A 24,971-nucleotide genomic window follows, 5' to 3' on the forward strand; every position below is an offset into this window, starting at 1 on the left:
CTTGTCCTGTGCTCATCCATAACTGTCTGGTTTGGTTCAGCTAATAAACTACATTAAGAGACTACAACAAACAGTCAGGACTGCAGAGAGGATTATTGGGGCACCCCTGTCCCCGGATTTGCAATCATAAAATAATGCGTAAACCTCTTGAAAGTAATTTAATAAACGTTAAACAAATCACGACTCAGATTGCTAAATATCAGATCTCTTTCTAATAAAGCACTTTTTGTTAACGATATGATAACGGATCATAAAATAGACATGCTCTGTATGACCGAAACATGGCTAAAACCAGATGATTATATTACTTTAAATAAGTCTGTCCCCAAGATTATTATTATAAACACAAGCCTCGTCTAAAAGGCAGAGGGGGGGTGTCGCTGCACTTTACTATAATTCTTTTAGCATCTTCCAGAAGTCTAATTTTAAATACAATTCTTTGAAGTAATGGTACTTCATGTATCAACAATACCTAATACTAAGGACAAAACCATTTCTAAAATGTATTCTAGCTATTGTATAGAGGCCTCCAGGGCACATCACAGATTTTTTTAAAGAATTTGGTGGGTTGTTATCAGAACTAGTACTGGCAGCAGATAGAGTCCTTGTCATTGATGACTTTAACATCCATGTAGATAACGATACAGATGCCTTAGGAATGGCTTTCAAAGACACTCTTAACTCCATAGGCGTTAGTCAACATGTGTCAGTACCCACTCACCTTCGTAATCATACTTTAGATTTAATACACTCTTAAGGTATAAATGTGGACGACATTAAAATCCTTCAGCAGAGTGAAGACATTTCAGATTATTATCTGATATTTTGTTTTCTTCACTGGCCTCAGGGATGCATATCAAACCCTTATTACAAATATGGTAGAACAATTATTTCAACAACCAAAGATGCGTTTCTCAATAATCTGTTTGAATTGTCTCAAATCTCTAGCAGGAAAAATAACGGTGAAGATCTTGACATTACTATTGACAATTTTAACTCCACCTTCTTGGAAACACTATACACAGTTGCTCCTCTGCTTTTAAAGAAGATAAAAATGGCAGCCCAATTCCTTGGTATAATGAACACACTCAGGCTCTAAAGAAAGCGACCCGAAAAGTGGAGCACAACTTTAACTCTTTCCCCACCATTGACGATATATCTCTAGTTTCAATTCAATTATTCTCCATCCTCCAAAGGAATGACATCAATAAAGAACTCCAGTCTGGATTCAGAGCATGTCACAGTACAGAGACTGCTTTGATCAGAGTTACAAAAGATCTGTTTTTGCATCTGACTGAGGTTGTATTTCGTTATTGGTGCTGCTAGACCTTAGTGCTGCATTCGACAGCATTGACCAAAGCACCATACTACATAAACTCCAAAATTATTTTGGCATTAACGGAATAGAATTGAAATGGGGTAAGTCTTATTTATCCGACCGTTTTCAATTTGTAGCAATAAACAATGAGGTGTCACGCAAATCGCACACAGGGCTCTGTCTAATCATATGATGATGATACTCAACTTTATATTCCTCGAAGCCTCATGAAACATGGCAGTTCCATCGAATAATGGAATGCATAGTCGATATAAAAAACTGGATGAGTAGCAACTTTTTATTACTGAACTCGGACAAAACAGAAGTGTTACTTATAAGACCGAAAACCGCTGTATGTAACAACCAAGAATACTGCTTAACTATTGACGGATGCTCCATAAAACCCTTGTCGTCAGTTAAGAATCTTGGGGTTCTATTTGAGAGCCATGTCGCCAACACCCGTAAAATTGCGTTTTTCCATTTTAAGAATATATCTAAACTACGTCATATGCCATCACTGTCAGATGCAGAGAAGTTAATTAATGCATTCATGACATCAAGACTAGATTACTGTAATGCACTATTAGGTGGTTGCCCTGCAGGCTTATTACAAAAACTCCAACTGGTCCAAAATGCGGCAGCTCGAGTTCTTACACGTACAAAAAAAAGTATGAGCATATTAGCCCGGTTCTGTCAACCTTGCAATGGTTACCTATAAAGCATTGCATTAACTTTACAATCTTAAGCCCTACATGGTTTAGCTCCGCAGTATTTGAGCCAACTTCTATTGTATCACAGTCCTTCACGTGCATTACAGACTCTCAGGCATGCTGTCAGTTGGTAAAACCTAGAATTTCCAAATCAACTGCAGGTGGTAGATCCTTTTCCTATCTAGCGCCTAAACTTTGGAATAGTCATACCTGCACTGCCCGGGAGGCAGACACACTGTGTCAGTTTAAATCTAGACTAAAGACGCATCTTTTCCTCTGATGGTTTAGGCTGCATTAGTTAGATCAACTGGAACCAGGAACACTTCCAAGACAACTAATGTACTTGTTGCATCAAAGAGTGTAATACAGGACTCAACTCTACTCAACTCTCAGCCAGTCTTGTCTCATTGTTCAAGGTTACCGCAGGATGCAGTTCATGCCCAGACCTGATGGCAGAGAGGAGAATGGGAAGCGGCGACCTGACAAGAGCTGAGATGATAGAGCTGGATAAAGGACGCGGCGACTTGACAGGACTTCACTACAAATTTTCAAATGCTATTAGATAATCTTAAATCTATAATTTACCTTATTAGGAAGTTTATTTATTTTTTATTTAGCCTTGTTGTGAAAGCACTGTCGAGCTTGTTAAGAGGCAGCAGCTTTTGCCAGAGGGGAACTGGAATTCCCTGGTTGGGCCTGGGTTCTACTGAGGTTTTTTTCTCGATTGGAGTTTTGGGTTTCTCACCACCATTTGCGCACTGTTTTGCACTATGATCTCAGTTTCAGGATCTTGGCAATCTTCTTATAGCCTAGGCCATCATTATGTAGAGCAATAATTCTTTCTTTTCATATCCTCAGAGAGTTCTTTGCAATGAGGTGCCATGTTGAATTTCCAGTGACCAGTCAAGAAGGTGAGAGCGAAAACACCAAATTTAACACACATGCTGACCATTCACACCTGAGACCTTGTAAAACGAATAAATCACATGACACAAGGGAGGGAAAATGGCTAATTGGAGTAATTTGGACATTTTCACTTAGGGGTGTACTCACTTTTGTTGCAAGCGGTTTAGACATGAATGGCTGTGTGATGAGTTATTTTGAGGTTACAGTAAATTAATACTATTATTCAAGCTGTATACTCACTACTTTATATTGTAGCAAAGTTTCATGTCTGCAGTGTTGTCACATAAAAAGATGTAAAATATTCACAAATTTGTGAGGGGTGTGCTCACTTGCTACCTAACAATCTTTCTGAATTTGTGTAAATGGCCACACATTCACACAGAAAGTACACAGATCTGCAACAAACAATAAGCTATTGTTTACATACAGGTGTGCTCAAATTTGTTGGTACCCCTCTACAAAACGAAGAATGCCAAATTTTAGAATTAGAGTCTCGCATCAAATCTTTATCTGAGGATAGTATGAGTGTTAGGACTGTAGAAAACACTTCGGATGCGAGCAATATTAGCGCACACAGCTCGGTTCTGGTTGAAAATCCCCTGCAGCTGGGAAACTTTGTGACGGTGAGACGGCATAGTCGCAGGACAAAACATCACTCAACCGTTCCGATTAAAGTCTCGAACAGGTTTGCCTCGCTCAGTGACGCACCGACTGAGAAACCTGCTGAAAGTGCCCTAGTGATCGGTGATTCTATTGTCCGGAACGTTAACATAGAGACACCAGCCACCATAGTCAAATGTTTACCGGGAGCCAGAGCGCCTGACATCAAGTCAAATTTAAATGTGCTGGCTAAAACTAATCGTAAATTCAGTAAGATTGTTATTCACGTCGGCACAAATGATGTCAGACTCCGTCAATCGGAGATCACTAAAGATAATATTAAAGAGGTGTGTGAGCTCGCAAAAACGATGTCAGACACTGTAATATTCTCTAATATTCCCTTACTGCTTACCATGGTGATGAGATTTATAGCAGATTATCATCACTTAATGGCTGGTTGTCTGAGTGGTGCCTGTAGAATAATATAGATTTTATAAATAACTGGAAGAGTTTTGAGGGCAGACCTGACCTGTTGAAACGAGATGGTCTCCATCCCTCCTGGGTTTCCCTCCTCTCTAGAAATTTGGCACACAGTCTTAATAATGCTAAAGTCTGACTACCTAGGGCCCAGGTCAGGAAGGAGACAGAATGGCTTAACCAACTGTCTGCTTGCCGTCTCGCATTACAGAATACACAAAATATACAACATGTAATAATCCCTTTTTACAAACAACATAAAATAGAGACCGTGTCTTTCCCCCGGATTAGCAAACATAAGATATTGTGTAAACCTCTTGAAAGTAATTTAATAAACGTTAAACAAATCAAACATGAACAAAATACAGATAATCAACTGTTACGACTCGGATTGCTTAATATTAGATCTCTCTCAAATAAAGCACTTTTTGTTGACGATTTGATAACCGATCATAAAATAGACATGCTTTGTTTGACAGAAACATGGCTAAAGCCAGATGATTATATTACTCTAAATGAATCCGTTCCCCAAGATTATTACTATAAATACGAGCCTCGTCTAAAAGGTAGAGGGGGAGGTGTCGCTGCACTTTGCAATAATTATTTTATCACCTCTCAGAAGTCTAATTTTAAATACAATTCTTTTGAAGTCATGGTACTTCACGTATCGACACCTAATACTAAGGACAAAACATTTTTAAAATTTATTCTAGCTATTGTATATAGGCCTCCAGGGCACCACACAGATTTTATTAAAGATTTTGGTGGGTTCTTATCAGAACTAGTACTGGCCGCAGATAGAGTCCTTGTCGTCGGTGACTTTAATATCCATGTAGACAATGATACAGATGCCTTGGGACTGACTTTCAAAGACACTCTTTAACTCCATGGGCGTTAGTCAACATGTGTCAGGACCCACTCACCTTCGTAATCATACTTTAGATTTAATACTTTCTTATGGTATAAATGTGGACGATATTAAAATCGTTCAGCAGAGTGAAGATATTTCGGATCATTATCTGATATTATGTTTGCTTCAATGGCCTACGGCTGCAAATCAAACTCCTTGCTACAAATATGGTAGAACGATTACTTCAACTACCAAAGATGCGTTTCTCGATAATCTGCTTGAATTGTCTAAAATATCTAGCATGAGTAAAAGCGTTGACGATTTTGACACTACTATTGAAAACTTTAACTCTACTTTCTCGGAAATATTAGACACATTTGCTCCTCTGCGTTTAAAGAAAATTAAAAATAGCAGCCCAACACCTTGGTATAATGAACACACTCAGACTCTAAAAAAAGCGTCCCGGAAAATGGAGCGCAACTTTAAGAAAACTAATTTAGACGTATTTCGTATAGCATGGAAGGATAGTACTCGAAATTACAGGAATGCCTACTTTTCAACACTAATAGAGGAAAACCATCACAAACCTAGGTTTTTATTTAACACCGTGGCTAAATTAATAAAAAATAAGTTGTCATCGACGTCAGATTCTGATTATCAGCATAACAGTGATGAATTTATGAACTACTTCACGAGTAAAATCCAAGATATAAGAGAAAAAATTATAACAATGCAACCTGTAGTGAAATCCGTTGAACAAACTAACTACAGCACCCCTAAGGAGAAATTGCAATTATTTTCTACAGTAGATCACGATGAACTGTCTAAAATCATTAGATCACCTAAATCAACAACATGCATGCTAGACCCTATACCTACAAAACTACTGAAAGAAATGCTCCCAGAAATTATAGATCCTCTTCTCAGTATTATTAACTCATCTCTGACATTAGGACATGTACCTAAAGCATTTAAGGTGGCTGTTATAAGGCCTCTTTTAAAAAAAAAAACTCGACCCTAAAGAACTAGGGAATTACAGGCCTATATGGAATTTACCTTTTATATCTAAAGTTGTGGAAAAAGTAGTTTCAACTCAATTATGCTCCTTCCTCCAAAGGAATGACATAAATGATGAATTCCAGTCTGGATTTCGAGCATGTCACAGTACAGAGACTGCTTTGATCAGAGTTACAAATGATCTGCTTTTAGCGTCTGACCGTGGCTGTATTTCATTATTGGTGCTGCTAGACCTCAGTGCTGCATTTGACACCATTGACCACAGCATACTTCTACATAGACTAGAAAATTACGTCGGCATTAACGGAATAGCATTGAAATGGTTTGAGTCTTATTTATCCGACCGTTTTCAATTTGTAGCAATAAACAATGAGGTGTCCCGCAAATCACAAGTCCAGTACGGTGTACCACAGGGCTCAGTCTTGGGGCCTCTGCTCTTCGCATTATACATGCTACCTCTAGGAGATATAATAAAGCGACACGGAATTAGCTTTCACTGTTATGCTGATGATACTCAACTTTATATTTCCTCGAAGCCTCATGAAACCCAGCAGTTCCATCGAATAAAGGATTGCATAGTTGACTTAAAAATGTGGATGAGTAACAATTTTTTACAACTAATCTCGGACAAAACAGAAGTGTTACTTACTGGACCGAAAACTGCTATGCGTAACAACCAAGAATACTGCTTAACGATTGACGGATGCCCCATAAAATCCTCGTCATCAGCTAAGAATCTTGGCGTTGTATTCGACAGTACTCTGTCATTCGAAAGCCATGTCGCCAACACCTGTAAAATTGCATTTTTCCAATTTAAGAATATATCCAAATTACGTCATATGCTGTCACTGTCAGATGCAGAAAAATTAATTCATGCATTCATGACATCAAGACTAGATTACTGTAATGCACTTCTGGGTGGTTGCCCTGTGGGCCTATTACAAAAACTGCAACTGGTTCAAAACGCGGCAGCTCGAGTTCTTACACGTACAAAAAAGTATGAGCATATAACCCCGGTTCTGTCAACCTTGCACTGGTTACCTGTAAAGCATCGCATTAACTTTAAGATCTTGCTTATTACCTATAAAGCCCTACATGGTCTAGCGCCGCAGTATTTGAATGAACTTCTATTGTATTACAGACCTCCACTTACGTTACGCTCTCAGGCGTCCTGTCAGTTGGTAATACCTAGAATTTCAAAATCAAGTGCAGGTGGTAGATCCTTTTCTTATCTAGCGCCTAAACTTTGGAATATTCTTCCCTGCACGGTCCGGGAAGCAGACACACTCTGTCAGTTTAAATCTAGACTAAAGACTCATCTTTTTAATCTTGCATACACTTCACCTCCATAATATTAATCCTCAAAGGATTTAGGCTGCATTATTTAGATCAACCGGAACCAGGAACACATCCAACAACAAATGATGTACTTGTTGCATCAAAGAGTGCAGAACAGTACTCTACTCTCAGCCAGTCTTGTCTCTTTGTTCCATGGTTACAGCAGGATGCAGTTCATGCCCAGACCTGATGGCAGAGCTGAGAATGGGAAGTGGTGACCTGACAAGAGCTAAGAGGATAGAGGTGGATAAAGGACGCGACAACTTTGTTTTTCCTACAACATTTCAAATACTATTAGATTTTTAATGATAATCTTAAATCCTTAACTTTTATATTTTTATTAAGCCTTGTTGTGCAAGCACTGTTGAGCTTGTGCAGAGGCAGCAGCTTTTGCCAGAGGGGAACTGGAATCCCCTGGTTGGGCCTGGGTTCCCCTGAGGGTTTTTTTCTCGATGGGAGTTTTGGGTTCCTCACCACCGTTTGCATATTGTTTTGCACTATCTGCCTGGCCGGGGGGGGGGGCTGCTTTAGAATTCATACTTGTATTCAATGTGTCTCATGTACAGCTGCTTTGTAACAATGAAAATTGTAAAAAGCGCTATATAAATAAAGTTGAGTTGAGTTGAGATTAAGACAGAGTCCGAGTGTTGTTGTTCTGTGTCTAGGATCTGATCAGCGAGTTTCTGTAAAGCTGAGCTCACGTGCGCTTGCGGAGGAATATACAAACTCACGAGAACGAACAGAACTCCCGCGGCGAGTAAAACGGCTTGCAGTGTTTCTAGATCTGAACAGCACATCTTCTTTAACACAGTTACATCTGTACACCCCCTCTCATTGATGTAAAAGCACGTCCCGCCGCCGCATGGTTTCCGCTTTGATTCTGCGTCGCGATTTGCTCTGATCAGCTGGAAGCTAGGAATTTGTAACCACTGTCTTCAATGGCGCCGTTCAGCCATGTTTCCGTGAAACACAGAGAAACAGAGTTAGAAAAGTCCTTGTTAAAGCGGGAAATCAGAAGGAGTTTGTCTGTTTTGTTGGGTAGAGAGCAGAGATTCGCCAGATGGATGCTAGGCAACGGCATTCGAAATCCGCGCTGTCTGAGCTTCACAAGCTTCCCCCGTCTGCGCGTCCTCCGGTAGCGTTTGACCAGAGCTACGGCTCTGCGAACAACAATTTCCAGCAAAAAAATCGGAAAACTCAAAAACCTGTAAAAGATTTTGTTGTGTTCTGCCAAATGTTCAGCAGGTCATCCCTGATAAAACTGATCATATTTTAGAAACAAAAAACACGAAAAACGAAAAAAAAAGTACAAACACTAAAGAGCAAAGCACAGTAGCTGCCATCTGTGGCGTCATCTTGTTTTGTAATTAATTATACAAATCCATCTATTCTTCTTTTTGTAACCCCTTTAAACCACAACAGTGACACAAAACAGGTTGTTGGTGATCCCAGAACAATATGATGTGATTCAATTTACCAAAGTTTGTTTACATGTGTGTGAATCATTTTACACCAGACTGCTTTGTCAACGCGGGTCAGTAATGCAAGGGTTTCGACTAGGGATGCACCGAATGTTCGGCAACCGAAATTTAAAAAGGCAGAATAAATTTTGCCGAACAATGACGTTTTTAATGACGCGATCAAATAGTAACCCGCGTAGAGTGAGAGGCGCGCGCTTTATGCAGCAAACATGTCAGCAGTGTGGAAGCACTTTAAAGTGTCAGAGAAAGAGGCAAAAACGGCCGTTTGCAGACACTGTTCTGCTGAATTGTCCAGAGGGGGTGCATCTGCAAAAACGTACAGCACTTCAAGTTTAATTTATCACTTAAAATCAAGACAACCCGAACATCATGCAGAGTACGAGAAAGACACAGCGGCGGCTACGGCAACAGCAGCAGCGAAAAGGAAAGTAGCTCCCCCCAGTCCTAGAACACCCACTCCATCTGTGGCTGACTTCTTAGAAAAGGCAAAAAAGTTTGCCAATGGTGGCTGAAACAGACCACGGAGTGAAAACAACTAAAAGTGCGCTCTTAGAAGCTGTCAGCACACGATTTAGTCAGGCGGACTCAGAACCCCTGTACTGCATCGCGACTGTGCTTGATCCACGATATAAAGATCATTACTTGGATGTGGGGAAAAAGCTGCGCACACCAGAAATGATCCAGGCCGAGTTGGATTTGGGAAAGCCGCTAGGTGATGGAGACGGTCAGGTGATGCACAGCGCAGGAGATGAAAACAGCGCAGAGAGTAAACGCGCTCGTACTACAGATGAGCCGCGCACAGTCTCGCTGTCTGACATGTTCGATGAGATCCTCCAAGAGAATAACCCATTTGCAAGACAGAGGACAAGCTCAACCACTCAACAGTTAGATGGTTATCTCTCAGAAGTCCCCATCCCCAGGAGCAATAACCCTCTCGAATTTTGGAGGACCAATCAAGGCCGCTTTCCCGACCTGGCGCAGATGGCACGCAGGTAGGCTACTTGTATGGGAAATTAATTTAAGATTTTATTTATATTTTGGATTATGGTAACACTTTATATTTCTATTTTTTTTTAACATTAACTAACAATGAAAAACTCTTATTAAAAGCATTTATTAATCTTAATGTTAACATTTACTAATACAGTATTAAAATTAAGTATCACATTTTTAATTTTTTAATTAAAAAGTATCAAAAGTGGTAGGCCTATTTTTTTAAATTGTTAATGCACTTATACTAACATGAACTAAATATTTTTTATTATCTTACATTAACGAAGATTAATAAATACCATAACAAATGTATTGCTAATTGTTAGTTAAAGCAATAATGTTAACAAAAGGAAACATTGTAAAGTGTTACTACCTATATTTTATGAAAAATTTACTATTTTTAGTGTAGTAAAATAGTAGGCCTACACTGGGTTTCAACCATTTCATTATCTTGAAGACATTTTTCATTTTGAAATCAGCAACTGTCAGAAAACTGCAATAAAAATGTCAACTATTCTGCAGGTACTTGTCTGCTCCATGCACAAGCACCGACAGCGAGAGACTGTTTAGTGCTGCATCTCATGTCATCGATGAGAAGAGGAACCGACTTTCATGTGAGAAAGCAGAGAAGCTACTTTTCATAAAGAAGAACCTGCCACTTTTCCTGAAGAAGTAGGCTAAGTAGGCTTATGTCTAGGACAGTTATTTATTTGTTGTGGGTTCATCCACATTTTTTGCACTATTCAATGCACATTTGTTGTTGAAGACATACAGAGTTACATTCTTTCAGCAGTCAGTTATAGGCCTAACATAGGCTATTCAAGAAGGGGGGCTTCAAAGATGGCCAAATAAAAATATATTTTTTATTTTACTAATTTATTTATTTTAAGTTGTATTGTGCTTTGTTTGTATAATATCTGCTGGAATGTTAAAAAAATGTTCAGTGTTAAATAAATATTTTGAAATTATATTTTTGTTATTTGATTTATTTCTCTGAAAAGCAACACAAAATAGTAAAAAGCTAATTTATACTATTTAATTATTGTAATGGTGAAAAAATTGGCAAAATAAATGGAAAAAATGCGAAACACCGCGTTCGGTATTCGGCCTTCGGCCTTCGGCCAAGCATTTCATTATTATTCGGCTTCGGCCAAGAATTTCATTTCGGTGCATCCCTAGTTTCGACCAAATACTGATTGTCAAGAGTGGACCAGTACAAGCTGTTCGAGATCAAGCGTCATCTCCACAAGAAGTAAGTATTGTTTTTAAATCGCACAGCTTAGCTGCTAAACCTAAAACTTTACATTGGTCCAAAGACGCATTGAGCGTTTTAGACGAGTTCAGACGACATGTGGTCGACATAATTACTGTAAAGTTTGCTACTGTTTGGACGCAATTGATTGCGCTTCGTGCTTCTGCTTTTATGCTTTACCTTATATAAACACCAGCAGTTCAGTACAGTGCTCAGACTAAACAATAAGGAACTAAAACCAAAGACTCTGGGAAATAGGATTTTCCCCTTGATAGCTTTAATGCAAAAGTAAAAAATTCTATCGATGCCATTGCTCCAGTAAAGGTCAAGGCGATAACTGCCAGCCGTAAAGCACCCTGGAAAAACACACCAGCAAAACAAAGCATGAAAAGAACATCCAGAAAAGCTGAGCGTATGTGGCAAAAAACAAAACTTGAAGTTCACTATAACATCAATAAAGACAGTCTGCATGCCTTCAATGTTGACTTAGGCAAAGCTAGACAGAACTTTTTCTCGAACATTTTAAATTGCAACATAAATAACACTTGCACTCTTTTTGCAACTGAAGAGAGACTAACAAATCCCCCTAGTCAAGTTCCCAGGGAAATGCTGTATGATGACAAATGCAATGAGTTTGCAACTTTTTCCTTGAGAAGATCAATAACATCAGAATGGAAATCAGCAAAGCTCCATGCAGCAATCAGGTCAGTCTGACTTCAGCACAACAACATCAGAAATTAGTGAATCTCAGACAATCAAACACAAAACCTTGGAGGAAACGGTACAGCATCTTAAAGCGTCAACCTGCAGCCTTGACACACTTCCCACATCCTTTTCCGAGTGTTTAACTGTTTGGAAGCAGATCTCCTAAAAATAGTTAATACCTCACTGCTCTCAGGAACTTTGCCAGAGTCCCTAAAAACTGCGGTTGTCAAACCTCTACTTAAAAAGAGCAAACTAGACAAAACCTTACAGTCTAACAACAGACAAATATCAAGATCATTGAAAAGGTTGTCTTCATTTAGCTGACCAAAATCTCAAATTCAAATGGCTACCTGGACAATTATCAGTCTGGTTTCCATCAGCAGCACAGAGACATTACTGATAAAGATAATAAATGATTCCATTCCATTCCATTTTCTACCGCTTATCCGAACTACCTCGGGTCACGGGGAGCCTGCGCCTATCTCAGGAGTCATCGGACATCAAGGCAGGATACACCCTGGATGGAGTGCCAACCCATCGCAGGGCACACACACTCACTCATTCACTCACGCACTCACACCCTACGGACAATTTTTTTCCAGAGATGCCAATCAACCTACCATGCATGTCTTTGGACCAGGGGAGGAAACCGGAGTACCCGGAGGAAACCATGAACCCATGACTTGTGGTGTTCCACAGGGCTCGATTCTTGGTCTGCTCCTCTTCAATTTGTATATGCTCCCACTTGGCCAAATAATGGAAAAGTACCAATTTGCCTACCACACCTATGCATTTCATCACCAGTTGGGTGGATTATAATGGTTTTCTCACAGGTCTTCCCAAAAAGACCATCAGTGAGCTGCAGCACTTTTTTGAGGGTTTGGTATTAAAATGTTATTATTGAATGTTATTATGTATATTATTTACACATTGCAGACACAGCTGTCATGTTGTGGAGGAACTGCAGATGGCATGGGATGGCAGAAAGTTGTATAAAAAACACAAAAACCTTGCATTAGAAGTATTGTGATAACATTTTCCTCCCTTTCATAAATTTTACGTGAACTGTCCCTTTAAATTTTGAGCACAGACCAGACAAGAGCTGCGCCCTCCAGAGGTCACATTTGTCTACAGCATACGTCATCGAGGTGGTCTTATTTTAGTTAAAAACATTATCAAAATATCAATTTTTTTCTCTTTCGACATAATCATTGTAATTTAATTCTTACCATGAAACGTAATGGATGACTTTCTGAAAAAACACCAGAAATAATGACGGATGTGTGTACATTACATGAATCACGTTACATATTACATATTTTCCACTTAAATTAGAGTTTTCTTGTTTGCATTAGTGGATACTACCGTTAAAAATTTCTATTGTTAATTTTTTTTTTATATTGAATGTTTAGCCTCTAACTAGTGTTAATTTCGTCAACAAAAATAATGACCAAAATATTTGTCAACGACTATTTTCCCAAGACGAAGACGAGACAACGATAAGACCAAAAGTAATGCCATTAAACAGCAATTAGCAATATCGCTGACGGAAAATGATGAGATTAAATTGTAGCTATAAAAATAAAAACTTCCTAAAAAACTATTTTTAGTCTTCGTTGAAAGAAAATAGAAGATAAATATTAGAGATGTGTGAGCGATCTTCTGCAATAAGAGCGTTCATGTTTGCGGTTGCCAGATAACAGGAGTTCAGATCCCCCAACAGGGATGAAAGTTTAAAAAAGTATGTTATCTGCCAGTGGGTGACTTAATTTCTAAAATCTGGCAACCACACGCCAATACTCTCACTGAGGAACCATTGATAATCTCAAGTTAATAAACAAGAGTTTAACGATCTCCAGCTGGTCTGTGTTCTCTCATGACCTGCTCGTGCCGCGTAGATCTCCACTGCATTGTTTGTTTAATGCTGAATAAAGACATCCCACATCGCGAATGCACTCGCGACTATGTTCAAACGGTTCTTCTTCACGGTCAGTCACGTTGTTTCCTGGGAAATGTCAATATTTTGCGGGCATCAGAAAGACGTTAGTTATTTGCGGGAGAATTAAGGAAGAGGTTGGATGTCTATGCATAGGCACTTATCATACCTCTGTGGAAATACTTCTTAGATGAAGCTAGATGAAGTTGAATAAACTATAGACATGATTTGACATTCCATTGATTTGTGCTAATTGGTCAAATAGATACTTATAATGAATAATAAAAACAAATAACTCAAACGACAACAATCACTGTGATTATAATTTTTAGCTAAATACCTATTTTATAATTTTTATCATTATACAGCATGACGAAAAGTTTGTATTGACGAAAATAAGACGAAAATGCATGGAGAATTAGTCCACTACACTGGAATAAACAAAAACAGGACAAGGATGACTAAATAAAATGAAAATTGTTTTCTTCGTGGGACTACGACTAAAATAAAAAAAACGGACAAAACTAACACTACCTCTAATGTCGTGCTTTGCGCTGGTTGCACTCGAACCTTAGATGTCTTCTTTCATTCTTTTGGTCACCATTGGCCACCTTATTTTAACGGCATCATAAAATATGATGGGCTAAAACGAACATTACATTTGTTTTAGATGTAATCCAATGTGTATACACGATTTAAGGTTAGAAAACGCTGAATTTTCACAAACCGTGCATGTTTGAATCTACTCTTTGCCCTGCCTCTCTTTTACAAAGCTCTTCGCTCTAAAAAGCGAGGTGTGCTGTGATTGGGCAGTTAACGCTGTTTAACTAACCCACAAAAAGGATATCAAAACAGCTGAATTTCTGCTACACCGCTACTTCAAAAACATTCAACATCTAGCATTGTTCTGTCTTGTGTATATTTCGAGGTTAGCTTGAAGCACATTCACTTTTTGATTAACTGATGGTCAGTGATCTTAACTTTAGGGGTGGATAACAGCACCCATAATATTACCTCTATGAAGAAAAACTACATTTCTAGATCTTCTGGAGATTTTTAAGATGTTTCGTTTTTAAGTGTTTAAGAAAACCTTCAATATAAACTGTATTTGTAATATAGACACATAATCTGAATACACACCGTGAGTTCCGATGGCTCTGGCAAGAAGTCAGCATCTTCTCCAAAGATAAAGTCGGGTGGCAGTGCTGGGTCTCTGGCATTAAAAATGATGTCCCCTTTCAAGATAAAATGTATATTATTCACACATATAAAGTCCTCTGAAAGTGCAGACTTAAAGATTTAGCACCAGTTCTGCTTTAAAACTATGAATTCAAGTCTAACTTGAGCTGCAAACTCCTTTGATGGTGCATATTAATACAAACTCTTCATAAAGTTCCAGGTACATTGTAAAGATAAAGGTTGCATGCATTCAAATTATACATTTCTATGATTTGTGTGACGTATTGTACATTGTTATATTTAAAATCAAATCTGTTAAGGAATAAAAAAATGAAAACATTGCAAGGAAACAAACATGACCGGAAACTGCTCCAGTGATTGATAGGCACAAGAGTTTTTGCCCCAATGCCAGAAGAGCAATGGAGACGGAGAACACAATGAAGTAAACCCCTGACAATATTTAAGCAACTATTTCAGCTTCAAGAAAGGATTATGGACGCCGTGCAACCTACCATCTTATAAAAATCCTTATGTGCAAGAATGTAGAGGTACAATAAGATAAAAAATGTTTGATTAAATACTGCTCGTACCCTTGTTGCATTGGGAACTAATAAGAAGTTTGGACAGTTTTAATAAAAGTCAAAACGACATTGGTGCATAATGCTACATTTTAAGTGTTAAATCCCGTTATGTAGACGCACCGTTCACTAATGTATCTGCACCACATTTACGCAGTGTGTATGGAAAAAAACTGAACAACTTCTGCTTTAATTTATTTAAACATGCATCATATGTCTCTATCTTTTGTAAGCGTGGGGGCAAGAAAGTCACAAGAATTTACGGAAGAGGTGTTAGTTAGGTCAGCAGGGGGCACTCACCCTGTGGTCTGTGTGGGTCCTAATGCCCCAGTATGGTGATGGGGACACTATACTGTAAAAAAGCGCTGTCCTTCTGATGAGATGAAAAACTGAGGTCCTGACTCCCTGTGGTCATTTAAATCCCATGGCACTCCCACGGATGCTGAGGTGCACAACTGATAATGTGTCGCATTGATGGGAACCATTTGAAGGGCATTATCAGCAGCACCTCACCAAAAGGCATCTTTCACTCAGGTTGTGATGAAATTAGGACACACAACTCTGACATCATGAGATTTCTCTCTGATAATGGCAAGGAAAGGTCAGTATGCATTATGCAAGTATGTATTCTACAATCATTTATGCCCAAACACAGAGGATGCCTTCCCGACGAACCAGTGAAACCTCAGACTTCCTTTCCTCTATTCATATTCTTAAATGCTTTCCCCTGCATAACTGTGGGAAACGCTTTTGAAAAGTAACTAAGTAACTTGAATAAACAGAGTAAAAATCTCTTTGCACGCAAACAGCAGACAGTCATCACTTCTGCCAGAGCCCATCACAAGGAGGAAGAAGTAATAGAAACCACCCGGCAACTAGGGATATACCGAATACCATTTTTTGAACTTTAGAGCTTCGGTAGTTATCAACATCAAATATTCTAAGCTTCAGAAGGAGGGGGCTGAACATATTCTTCTCTCTAATAAAGGCAGGAATCTCTGTGTCTGTCTCTTTTTACTATGTCGAGAACCGTTCATCCATCGACTTCACGCGTGTTGCTGCGATGAGTGAGTGGGGTGTCGCATTTTGATCCAATATGGAATTAATAAACTTTTAATAAACTACAACATTAAAATAGTTCTGTTTAATTTTTAATGGCACTGTGGCAAGGGGGGCGTGGTCTAGCGGAGTCTGGAGAGAGAGACAGACAGGAAATCGGCGGGAAATAAGTAGGTCAAAGGCCGATTGTAAACACCTGTCTGTAATTACAGTGATTGGCGGGAAGAGGATAAAAGAGAGAGAGAGTTGGGCTGAGGACACGGAAGCAAGTATTGAACGGACGCTGGGAAAAGAAACGGAGAAAGAAACCTTATGTGCCAGGAGGGCTTACTTAAAAATTATTTCCTTTTGCTTTGTGTTCGTTGTTAAGAAATAAAAGAGACTCTTACCAGCCACGCCGACCCTGTCTCCTTCCGTCCAAAAACTCTGAACCCTACTACATTGTTGCCGAAACCGGGGAAGCTAGGAGTACGCCGGCGCAATGCAGATCCCGGCAGCGGGTAGGCCTGGGCCGGTCTGCCGGCGCTGCGGGGACCCGGAACCCTTCATCAGGTCGTGTCCGGTTATGGAGGTTAGTGCAGTGATCCGGATCCCAGACGCCCTGCGGACCGCCCTCGATCAGGCTGGGTTGTACCAAATACCCGTGAGTATTGAGGGGGGTACTTATCAGCCTTTGGTGGATTCAGGCTGCAACCAAACCTCGATCCACCCAGGCGTGATTCACACTACAGCATTGGATACGGGCTGCGAGGTTAAGATAAGGTGTGTGCACGGGGAGGTGGTGAGTTGCCCTGGTGATCAAATTTAGGGGGAAAAAAACATACAGTTGAGATAGCTGTTAACTCTCACCTCCGACATCTGCTAATTATGGGGCCGGATTTTAGTGTGTAATTAGGGTATTTATGTGCGGATGTCTGGGGATAAACATGAGCGGAGAGGGGCAGTTGCGCAATTTGGAGAGGCGGAGCAGCGACCCTCGACAACGGATTCAGGGGAACGGAGCGCGATTGAGAGACGGATTCTCTTATCGTGCGATGATTTTTCCCCTGGATCAGTCGCGAGATCAGTCGCTTAAAAATGCGTTTGAGTAGGTCCGCACGATCAACGGGCATCCCCTCCAACCGGCACAGCCGCTCACCTATCCATATTTTGCCATGATAAAGAACAGGTTGTATCGAGTGACAAGACACTCAGTCAAAGAAGGATACAGCACAAATGGTCATTCCAAAGAGCCGCCGGGAAATGCTTTTTCAGGCGGCCCATGCTAATCCGATGGCAGGACACTTAGGGTGAATCGCATAACGGCCCATTTTTTTTTGGCCGGGCATCCATGAGAATGTGCGCAGATGGTGTGCAGCATGTCGTGAATGCCAGCTGGCAAACCCACCGGCCAGCCCAAAAGCACCATTGTGCCCTCTTCCTTTAATCCAGTTCACCTTCGAACGAATTGGTATGGATCTGGTCGGGCCGTTAGAGCGTTCCGCACAAGGGCACCGCTTTGCATTAGTCATTGTGGACAATGCAACCCGATACCCCGAGGCAGTGGCGCTCCGCAACATTTCCGCTAAAAGCGTTGCGGACGCATTGTTCTCGTTGATCTCCAGCGTGGGAATCCTGAAAGAGATTCTCATGGATCAAGGCACGACGTAAAAAACGTCTTCATGTAAAGTTAAGTATTTGTCAGGTATGGTGACCCATACCCGAAATGTGACCTCTGCTTTTAACCCATCCAGTGAATAGTGAACATACGCACAGCAAGTATTGCTCGTATTGCTCCCAAAATCCAGCTCAAAATTACTCGCCAAGTGGCAAGGACCCTTTGTGGTTACACGACGAGTGGGGGACCTCAATTATGAGGTGGTAAGACCAGACAGAAAGGGGGCAAATCAATTATACCACTTCAACCTCCTTAAAAAATGGAGTGAGGCGGACGCAGTGATGCTGGCAATGGTGGTGGGAAGGGAGGATGATCTCAGGCCAGAATTGGGAAGAACTCAACCGAACACTCTGGCCCCGGGGATCACCTCTCGCCATCCCAGATCACTGATGTTGCCAGGTTGCAGGCTTGTTTTGCTGATCTGTTCTTGCCTCTGCCTGGCCGTACTACACTCATTGAGCAGCCTATTGAGACCACACTTGGAATGGTTGTGCGTGGCCGGCCGTATAGTTTACCTGAACACAAGAAAAAAGTGGTTCAGGAAGAATTAGGCGCTATGCTGGATACAACATCCAATCCGACAACATGCTTATTAAGACCCCATTCCGACTATCTTATTAAAAGAGTTACTACCTGTTGCAATTGAGCCCATTTATAACATTATTAACTCGTCAATTAATTTAGGACATGTCGCAGGACCCTTTAAACTGGCTGTAATTAAGGCTCTTATCAAAAAAACAAACTAAGACCCCAACGAACTTGGAAGCTATAGACCGATTTTAAATCTCCCGTACTTGTCTAAAATACTAGAAAAAGTAGTGTCCACTCAGTTGTGTACCTTCCTATAAAATAATTACATACACGAAAAGTTTCAGTCTGGCTTTAGACCGCATCATAGCACTCAAACTGCGCTCGTTAGAATTACAAATGACCTTCTTATTGCATCAGTCCTGCTTGACCTTAGTGCTGCTTTCGATACTGTAGACCATAAAATACTATTAGATCGTTTACATAATTATACTTGTATTCAGGGACAGGCACTACAATGGTTCAGATCTTATTTAACAGACAGATATCTATGTCCATTTAAATGGGAAATCGTCAAATCTCACGCAAGTAAATTATGGATTACCTCAGGGATCGGTTTTAGGACCCTTGCTTTTCTCCATATACATGCAGCCCCTTAGCAACATTATTAGAAAACATGGAATTAGCTTCCACTGTTATGCAGATGATACTCCGCTATATATATCATCAAGACCAGATGATTCCTTCAAACTATCCAAACTGGAAGGGTGCATCGAGGACATAAAACATTGGATGACTAGTAATTTCCTTCTTTTAAACTCTAGCAAAACGGAAATATTACTTATAGCGCCAAAAACACGTAAACAGAATATCTCAGATTACAGCCTGCAAATTGAAGGCTGCACTGTTACTCCAACAAATACAGTTAAAGACCTAGGCATTATATTAGACGGCAACCTGTCATTTAAAAATCACATCTCAAATATCACAAAAACAGCCTTCTTCCACCTTAGAAATGTTGCCAAATTACAAATTATTTTATGTGTTGCTGACGCAGAAAAGCTTATTCATGCATTTGTGACCTCAAGACTTCACTATTGTAATGCTCTACTCAGTGGTTGTCCTGCATCATCAATAAACAAACTACAGTTAGTTCAGAATGCAGCTGCCAGAGTTCTTACCAGGTCAAGAAAATACGGTCACATAACCCCAGTTTTATCATCGCTTCACTGGCTACCCATTAAGTATCGCAAAGCTTTAAATGGTTTAGCCCCTCCTTACTTAACTGAGCATTTATCACATTACAACCCATAAACACGCTCTCTACGATCTCAAAACTCAGGAATTTTGATGACACTTAGGATAACGAAATCCACTAAAGGGGGTCGAGCTATCTCATATGTAGCACCTAAACTCTGGAATAGCCTTCCTGATACTATTCGAGGGTCAGACACACTCTCCCAATTTAAATCTAAATTAAAGACACATCTTTTCAGCCAAGCTTTCACTTAATGCATATTTAATGAACAGCAGCTACGCTAATTATTCTCCTTCTGCCTTCGCCTTCTGAGGTAGGAAGAAATTTTTTCTCCATTAATCAATCATTGGAGTTTGGTTTCCTCGCCACAGCAGGGCAGTGTTGGCTTGCTCACTGGGAGACTGCATTTATTTATTAATTAGATATTATTTCCATCCTTCCCTCACTCGTGAACAAGACCCCCAGATACTTGAACTCCTTCACAGGCAGGAACTCTCCACCTACCTAAAGTGGGCAAGCCACCCTTTTCCGACTGAGAACCATGGCATCAGATTTGGAGGTGCTGATTCTCATCACAGCCGCTTCACACTCGGCTGCAAACCATCCCAGTGCATGCTGAAGGTCCTGGTCTGATGGGGCCAGCATGACGACATCATCCGCAAAGAGCAGAGATGAACTCATGTGGTCCCCAAACCCGACGCCCTCCGGCCCCTGGCTGCGCCTAGAAATTCTGTCCATAAAAACTATGAACAGAACCGCCGACAAAGGGAAGCCCTGCTGGAGTCCAACATGCACCGGAAACAAGTCTGACTTACTGCCGGCAATGCGAACCAAGCTCCTGCTCCGGTCGTACACTACGCTCGTTTCAAACGCTCGTTTCTTGACTACCTCGGTGACTTCAGCCCGGGTGATTGACGAGTCTGCCTCCGAGCCCTCAGCCTCTGCTTCCTAAATGGAAGAAGTGACGGCAGGACCAAGGGTGTCCTGGTGCCATTTGTACTGATGGACACCCTTATGCTTTAACATGGTGTTAGTTATGGCCAAGCTGTTAATAGCACAGAAGTCCAATAACAGAACACCACTCGGGTTCAGATCAGGGGGGCCGTTCCTCCCAATCACGCCCCTATAGGTGTCACTGTCGTTGCCCACGTGGGCGTTGAAGCTGGGGGGCTATAAGCAAACCCACACCAGCCCGCCGCCTTTCACCATGGGCAACTCCAGAGTGGTGAAGAGTCCATCCTCCCTCGAGGAGTGTGGTTCCAGAGCCCAAGCTGTGTGTAGAGTTGAACCCGACTATCTCTAGTCGGAATCTCTGAACCTCACGCACAATCTCAGGCTCCTTCCCCGTCAGAGAGGTGACGTTCCATGTCCCTAGAGCTAGATTCCGTGTCCAGGGATCGGGTTGTCGAGGCCCCCGCCTTCGACTGCCGCTCGATCCACTTTGCACTGGCCCCTTACGCTCCTGCAGGTGGTGGGTCCACGGGAGGGTAAATGACGCTGCCTCAAGTGGAGGAGTTCAAGTATCTCTGGGTCTTGTTCATGAGTGCGTCCCAAAAATTGACAAGACAGCAGCAATTGCAACCTCCCCGAGACCCAAGACAAAAATGGAGGCCAGGGATTCCTGGGGTTGGCAGGTTATTACAGAAGGTTTGTGCCGGACTATTCGACCCTCACCAGCCCCCTGACGGACCTCACTAAAAAGGAGGCACCAGATCCCGTCCAATGGTCGGAGCCGTGCCAGCAGGCTTTCACCCAAGTTAAGGCTGCTCTGTGTGGTGGCCTGCTATTGAACCCTCCTAATTCCTCTCTCCCCTTTTCTTTTACAGACGGACGTATCGGACAGGGGGCTGGGAGCGGTCCTGTCCCAGGAGGTGGACGGGGCAGAGCGGCCGGAACATCGTCTCCCTCCTCGAGAGCTTGCGACTGATCTACAGCACCATTGAGAAGGAATGCCTGGCTATCCGGTGGGCCGTTCTTACCCTCCGCTATTACCTCCTGGGGCAGGAGTTTACCCTATGTTCGGACCATGCACCCCTCCAATGGCTCCACCGCGTGAAGGATACCAACGCGCGGATCACCCGTTGGTATCTGGCAGTACAACCCTTTAAGTTCCAGGTGGTCCACAGACCGGGGACCCAGATGGTAGTAGCCGACTTCCTCTCCAGGAGGGGGGGGGGGAGATGCAGGCCGGATGGGGCCCCGGCCTGAGTCAGACGGTGGGGGTATGTGGCAAGGGGGGCGTGGTCTAGCAGAGTTTGGAGAGAGAGAGACAGGAAATTGGTGATAATGTTAAAACACCTGTCTGTAATTACAGTGATTGGCGGGAAGAGGATTAAAGCCAACACGAGGGGAGGATCGAGAAAGAGAGTTGGGCTGAGGACACTGAAACAAGTATTGAACGGACGCTGGGAAAAGAAACGGAGAAAGAAACCTTATGTGCCAGGAGGCCATACTTAAATTTTATTTCCTTTTGCTTTGCGTTTGATGTTAAGAAATAAAAGAGATTCTTACCAGCCACGCCAACCCTGTCTCCTTCCTTCCAAAAACAAGAACCCTACTACAGGCACATTGAATTTTGTTTACTTTCTGTATTGAAGGTCTCATGAAGTGTGCTTATATATTGTTTTATACTGTTATATGAGGTCTAGTTATGACGTTCGCTTGCATCCAAAAACATCCAAAAACATCAAAATCAATAAGTAATAGGCTATTTTCTACCCAGGTTTTGAGAACAGCTCTGCAGAAAACTAGGTTTTAATTGGCGTTCCGCTTTGAAGACACTTGGAAGCAAACGCCCACCGCTTTGATTAGATAGCATTTTGCATAGTTGGAGGCTTCTGTGAATTTGGTTCCAGACGTAACATTGGGTTACACATAAGCACCATTCACAGTTTTCGCAGGACATTGGTATTATCTGGAGACCTCCTGTGATTTATAAATGACCTCCTCACATCAGTATTTCATGTGACGCAATCGAATAAGATGATTTTACTCAAACTGACTGACTTATTTCCCGGATGTGATGGGAAGGCTTTGCGTATAGTTTGTATAGCCTATAGTTGTATTGCGTTTAATGATATATGACCGTACCTGTCAGCATTTGAGACCAGTGATCCCGGACCAGACAAAAGACCACTGCGATCCCGGATCTCAAATTATATGAGAGTTTCAATGATAAATAAACAAACGGGAGACTCCCTGAAACTTATGGATATCATCCAGCATCCGAAATAATACCAAAACACTTCAAAGCAGCCTCCATTATTCGCAAACGGTGTATAAAACCTTGAAAAATTATATATGAGCCCACAAAAATCACAAAAATGGCGATTTGCATTGGCTTAAGATCATAGACAACCTCTGAAATTAATACAAATGACTAGAGGTCCGAATAGTGCTCAGGGCACATCAGGCAGTCTCTAACAAAGCATAGTGATGCATAGTACAAAAATGTTTCACTCACATAACATTGCTGCGCCATTCCTATAGGATCCAATTGAAGGCAAAGCACTGTATTTTAATTTTAAACTGCCTTGTTCACGAAGGAATCCTCTGAGAAATGATTTTCAACCTATCAATGTCGTCAAAGATAGGTGCATTCCAGAACCTGCCGTTCGCTGGTCATGGTGTCAATAACAGATGTAATCTCAGTAACCAGGGCGTTTTCAGTTCTGACACTTACATGATGTTTTCGTGAATACGATTCGTTCTTATATAACAAAAGCTCAGGTTAAAATTGTGATGCCTCCTCGGAGTTAATTTGTGTGTGGTTCAGGTGCTAGCATAGTTTGATTGCCAATGCGCTGGAGTGCTGATTTAAATGCATAACAAAAAAATATATATTTTATTTCTTTTCTAGAAAAATATTTGTATTGAGTATTTAAGTATTTCTTGTTTGTTGCTCAGGCGCAAAACACAGTTTGATTGAAAATTGCACCAAAAGACGCGGATTTAAATGCAATGCGGGTCATGAGATTCCTCATTCTGTAACTGAAAGAATTCAATTCAATTCAAGTTTATTTGTATAGCGCTTTTCACAATGTGTATTGTTTCAAAGCAGCTTTACAGGGGCAAACAGGAAAAACAGATAAGTTAGAACACAGCACAGTGCATGGTGTTTATACAATGAGTAAGATCATTCTAATGAATAATATCTAATTTCTAAATAAATAAATAAATAAATGAATGAATGAATGCAGTCTCCCGGTGAGCAGGCCAACACTGCCCTGCTGTGGCGAGGAACCCAAACTCCAATGATTGATTAATGGAGAAAAAAACCTCGGGAGAAACCAGGCTCAACCGGGAGGGCCAGATTCCCTCTGAAGTGTCATAGCTGCACTCAAGCTGCTGACATGTGATTTAAGTTTAGCATTTAATACCAGATATTGTAACTTCAGCATTAATAAGAAAAATAGTCCGTCTTTGCTCTTGGTTGGGGATGTAGTGGTCTGAGCTGGGATGGTCTGATGGTCATATTTCTCTCAAATGGTCAAAGAAGTTTATAATCGCATATTTGGCACACTGCCTTTGTCTTTTCCTCACTATATTTCAGGTGTTCCCACACACCTGAGGTCTTCGGCATTTTTGTCTTCTTCGGATTAACTAAATCACGACGTACACTAATGAGCGATATATATTCAAGCGCGAAAGCAAACTGCTTCGCGGAGATGCCAGTTGCTAGGAAAATAAAGAATATTTGAATCTCAAAATTGAAAATCGAATGCCAACCCACCGAAGAAATATTCAAATCCTCTAATATTCTGGTACAGCCTTAGTGGCAACCAGAGTAGAAAACAGCTATGAGATGCAGAATGCAGTGCAAATGTAATTTCCCATGCAACAAACACCAGTCTCATGAAAACACAAATGCCTTTGTGTTCGAAAGCTTTTTGGCCTAAACCCTCGTCTTGCAAGCACTAGTATTTCCTACACGCAATTTAATCATTGTTTTCAAACATATGGCAACGCTTAAAGGAGCCATGAATTAAAACCACAATAACCTGAGATTTTGTTATATTAGAGGGAATAGTTTTCAAGCGAACACCTTGTAAGTGTACTTGCAAGTTGTTAATTATTACTGAAATCACAACCGTTATTGACACCAGGACCAGCGGACGGAATCTATTTTT

At 41.1% G+C, this 24,971-nt stretch overlaps 1 protein-coding gene across 2 annotated transcripts in view; it reads right to left on the reverse strand.

The window, feature by feature from the left end:
• The window catches only part of babam2 (BRISC and BRCA1 A complex member 2), a 190,278-nt gene that overhangs the window by 150,804 nt on the left and 14,503 nt on the right, over positions 1-24,971 (reverse strand). For both annotated transcript variants that reach the window (XM_056768777.1, XM_056768778.1), the window contains exon 4: positions 14,724-14,818. In XM_056768777.1, coding sequence (XP_056624755.1) covers positions 14,724-14,818 — 95 coding nt within the window. The remainder of the gene's footprint in view (positions 1-14,723; positions 14,819-24,971) is intronic.

The sequence above is a fragment of the Triplophysa dalaica genome, chromosome 15 (assembly GCF_015846415.1).
Source record: "Triplophysa dalaica isolate WHDGS20190420 chromosome 15, ASM1584641v1, whole genome shotgun sequence".
Classification (NCBI taxonomy): Eukaryota; Metazoa; Chordata; class Actinopteri; order Cypriniformes; family Nemacheilidae; genus Triplophysa; species Triplophysa dalaica.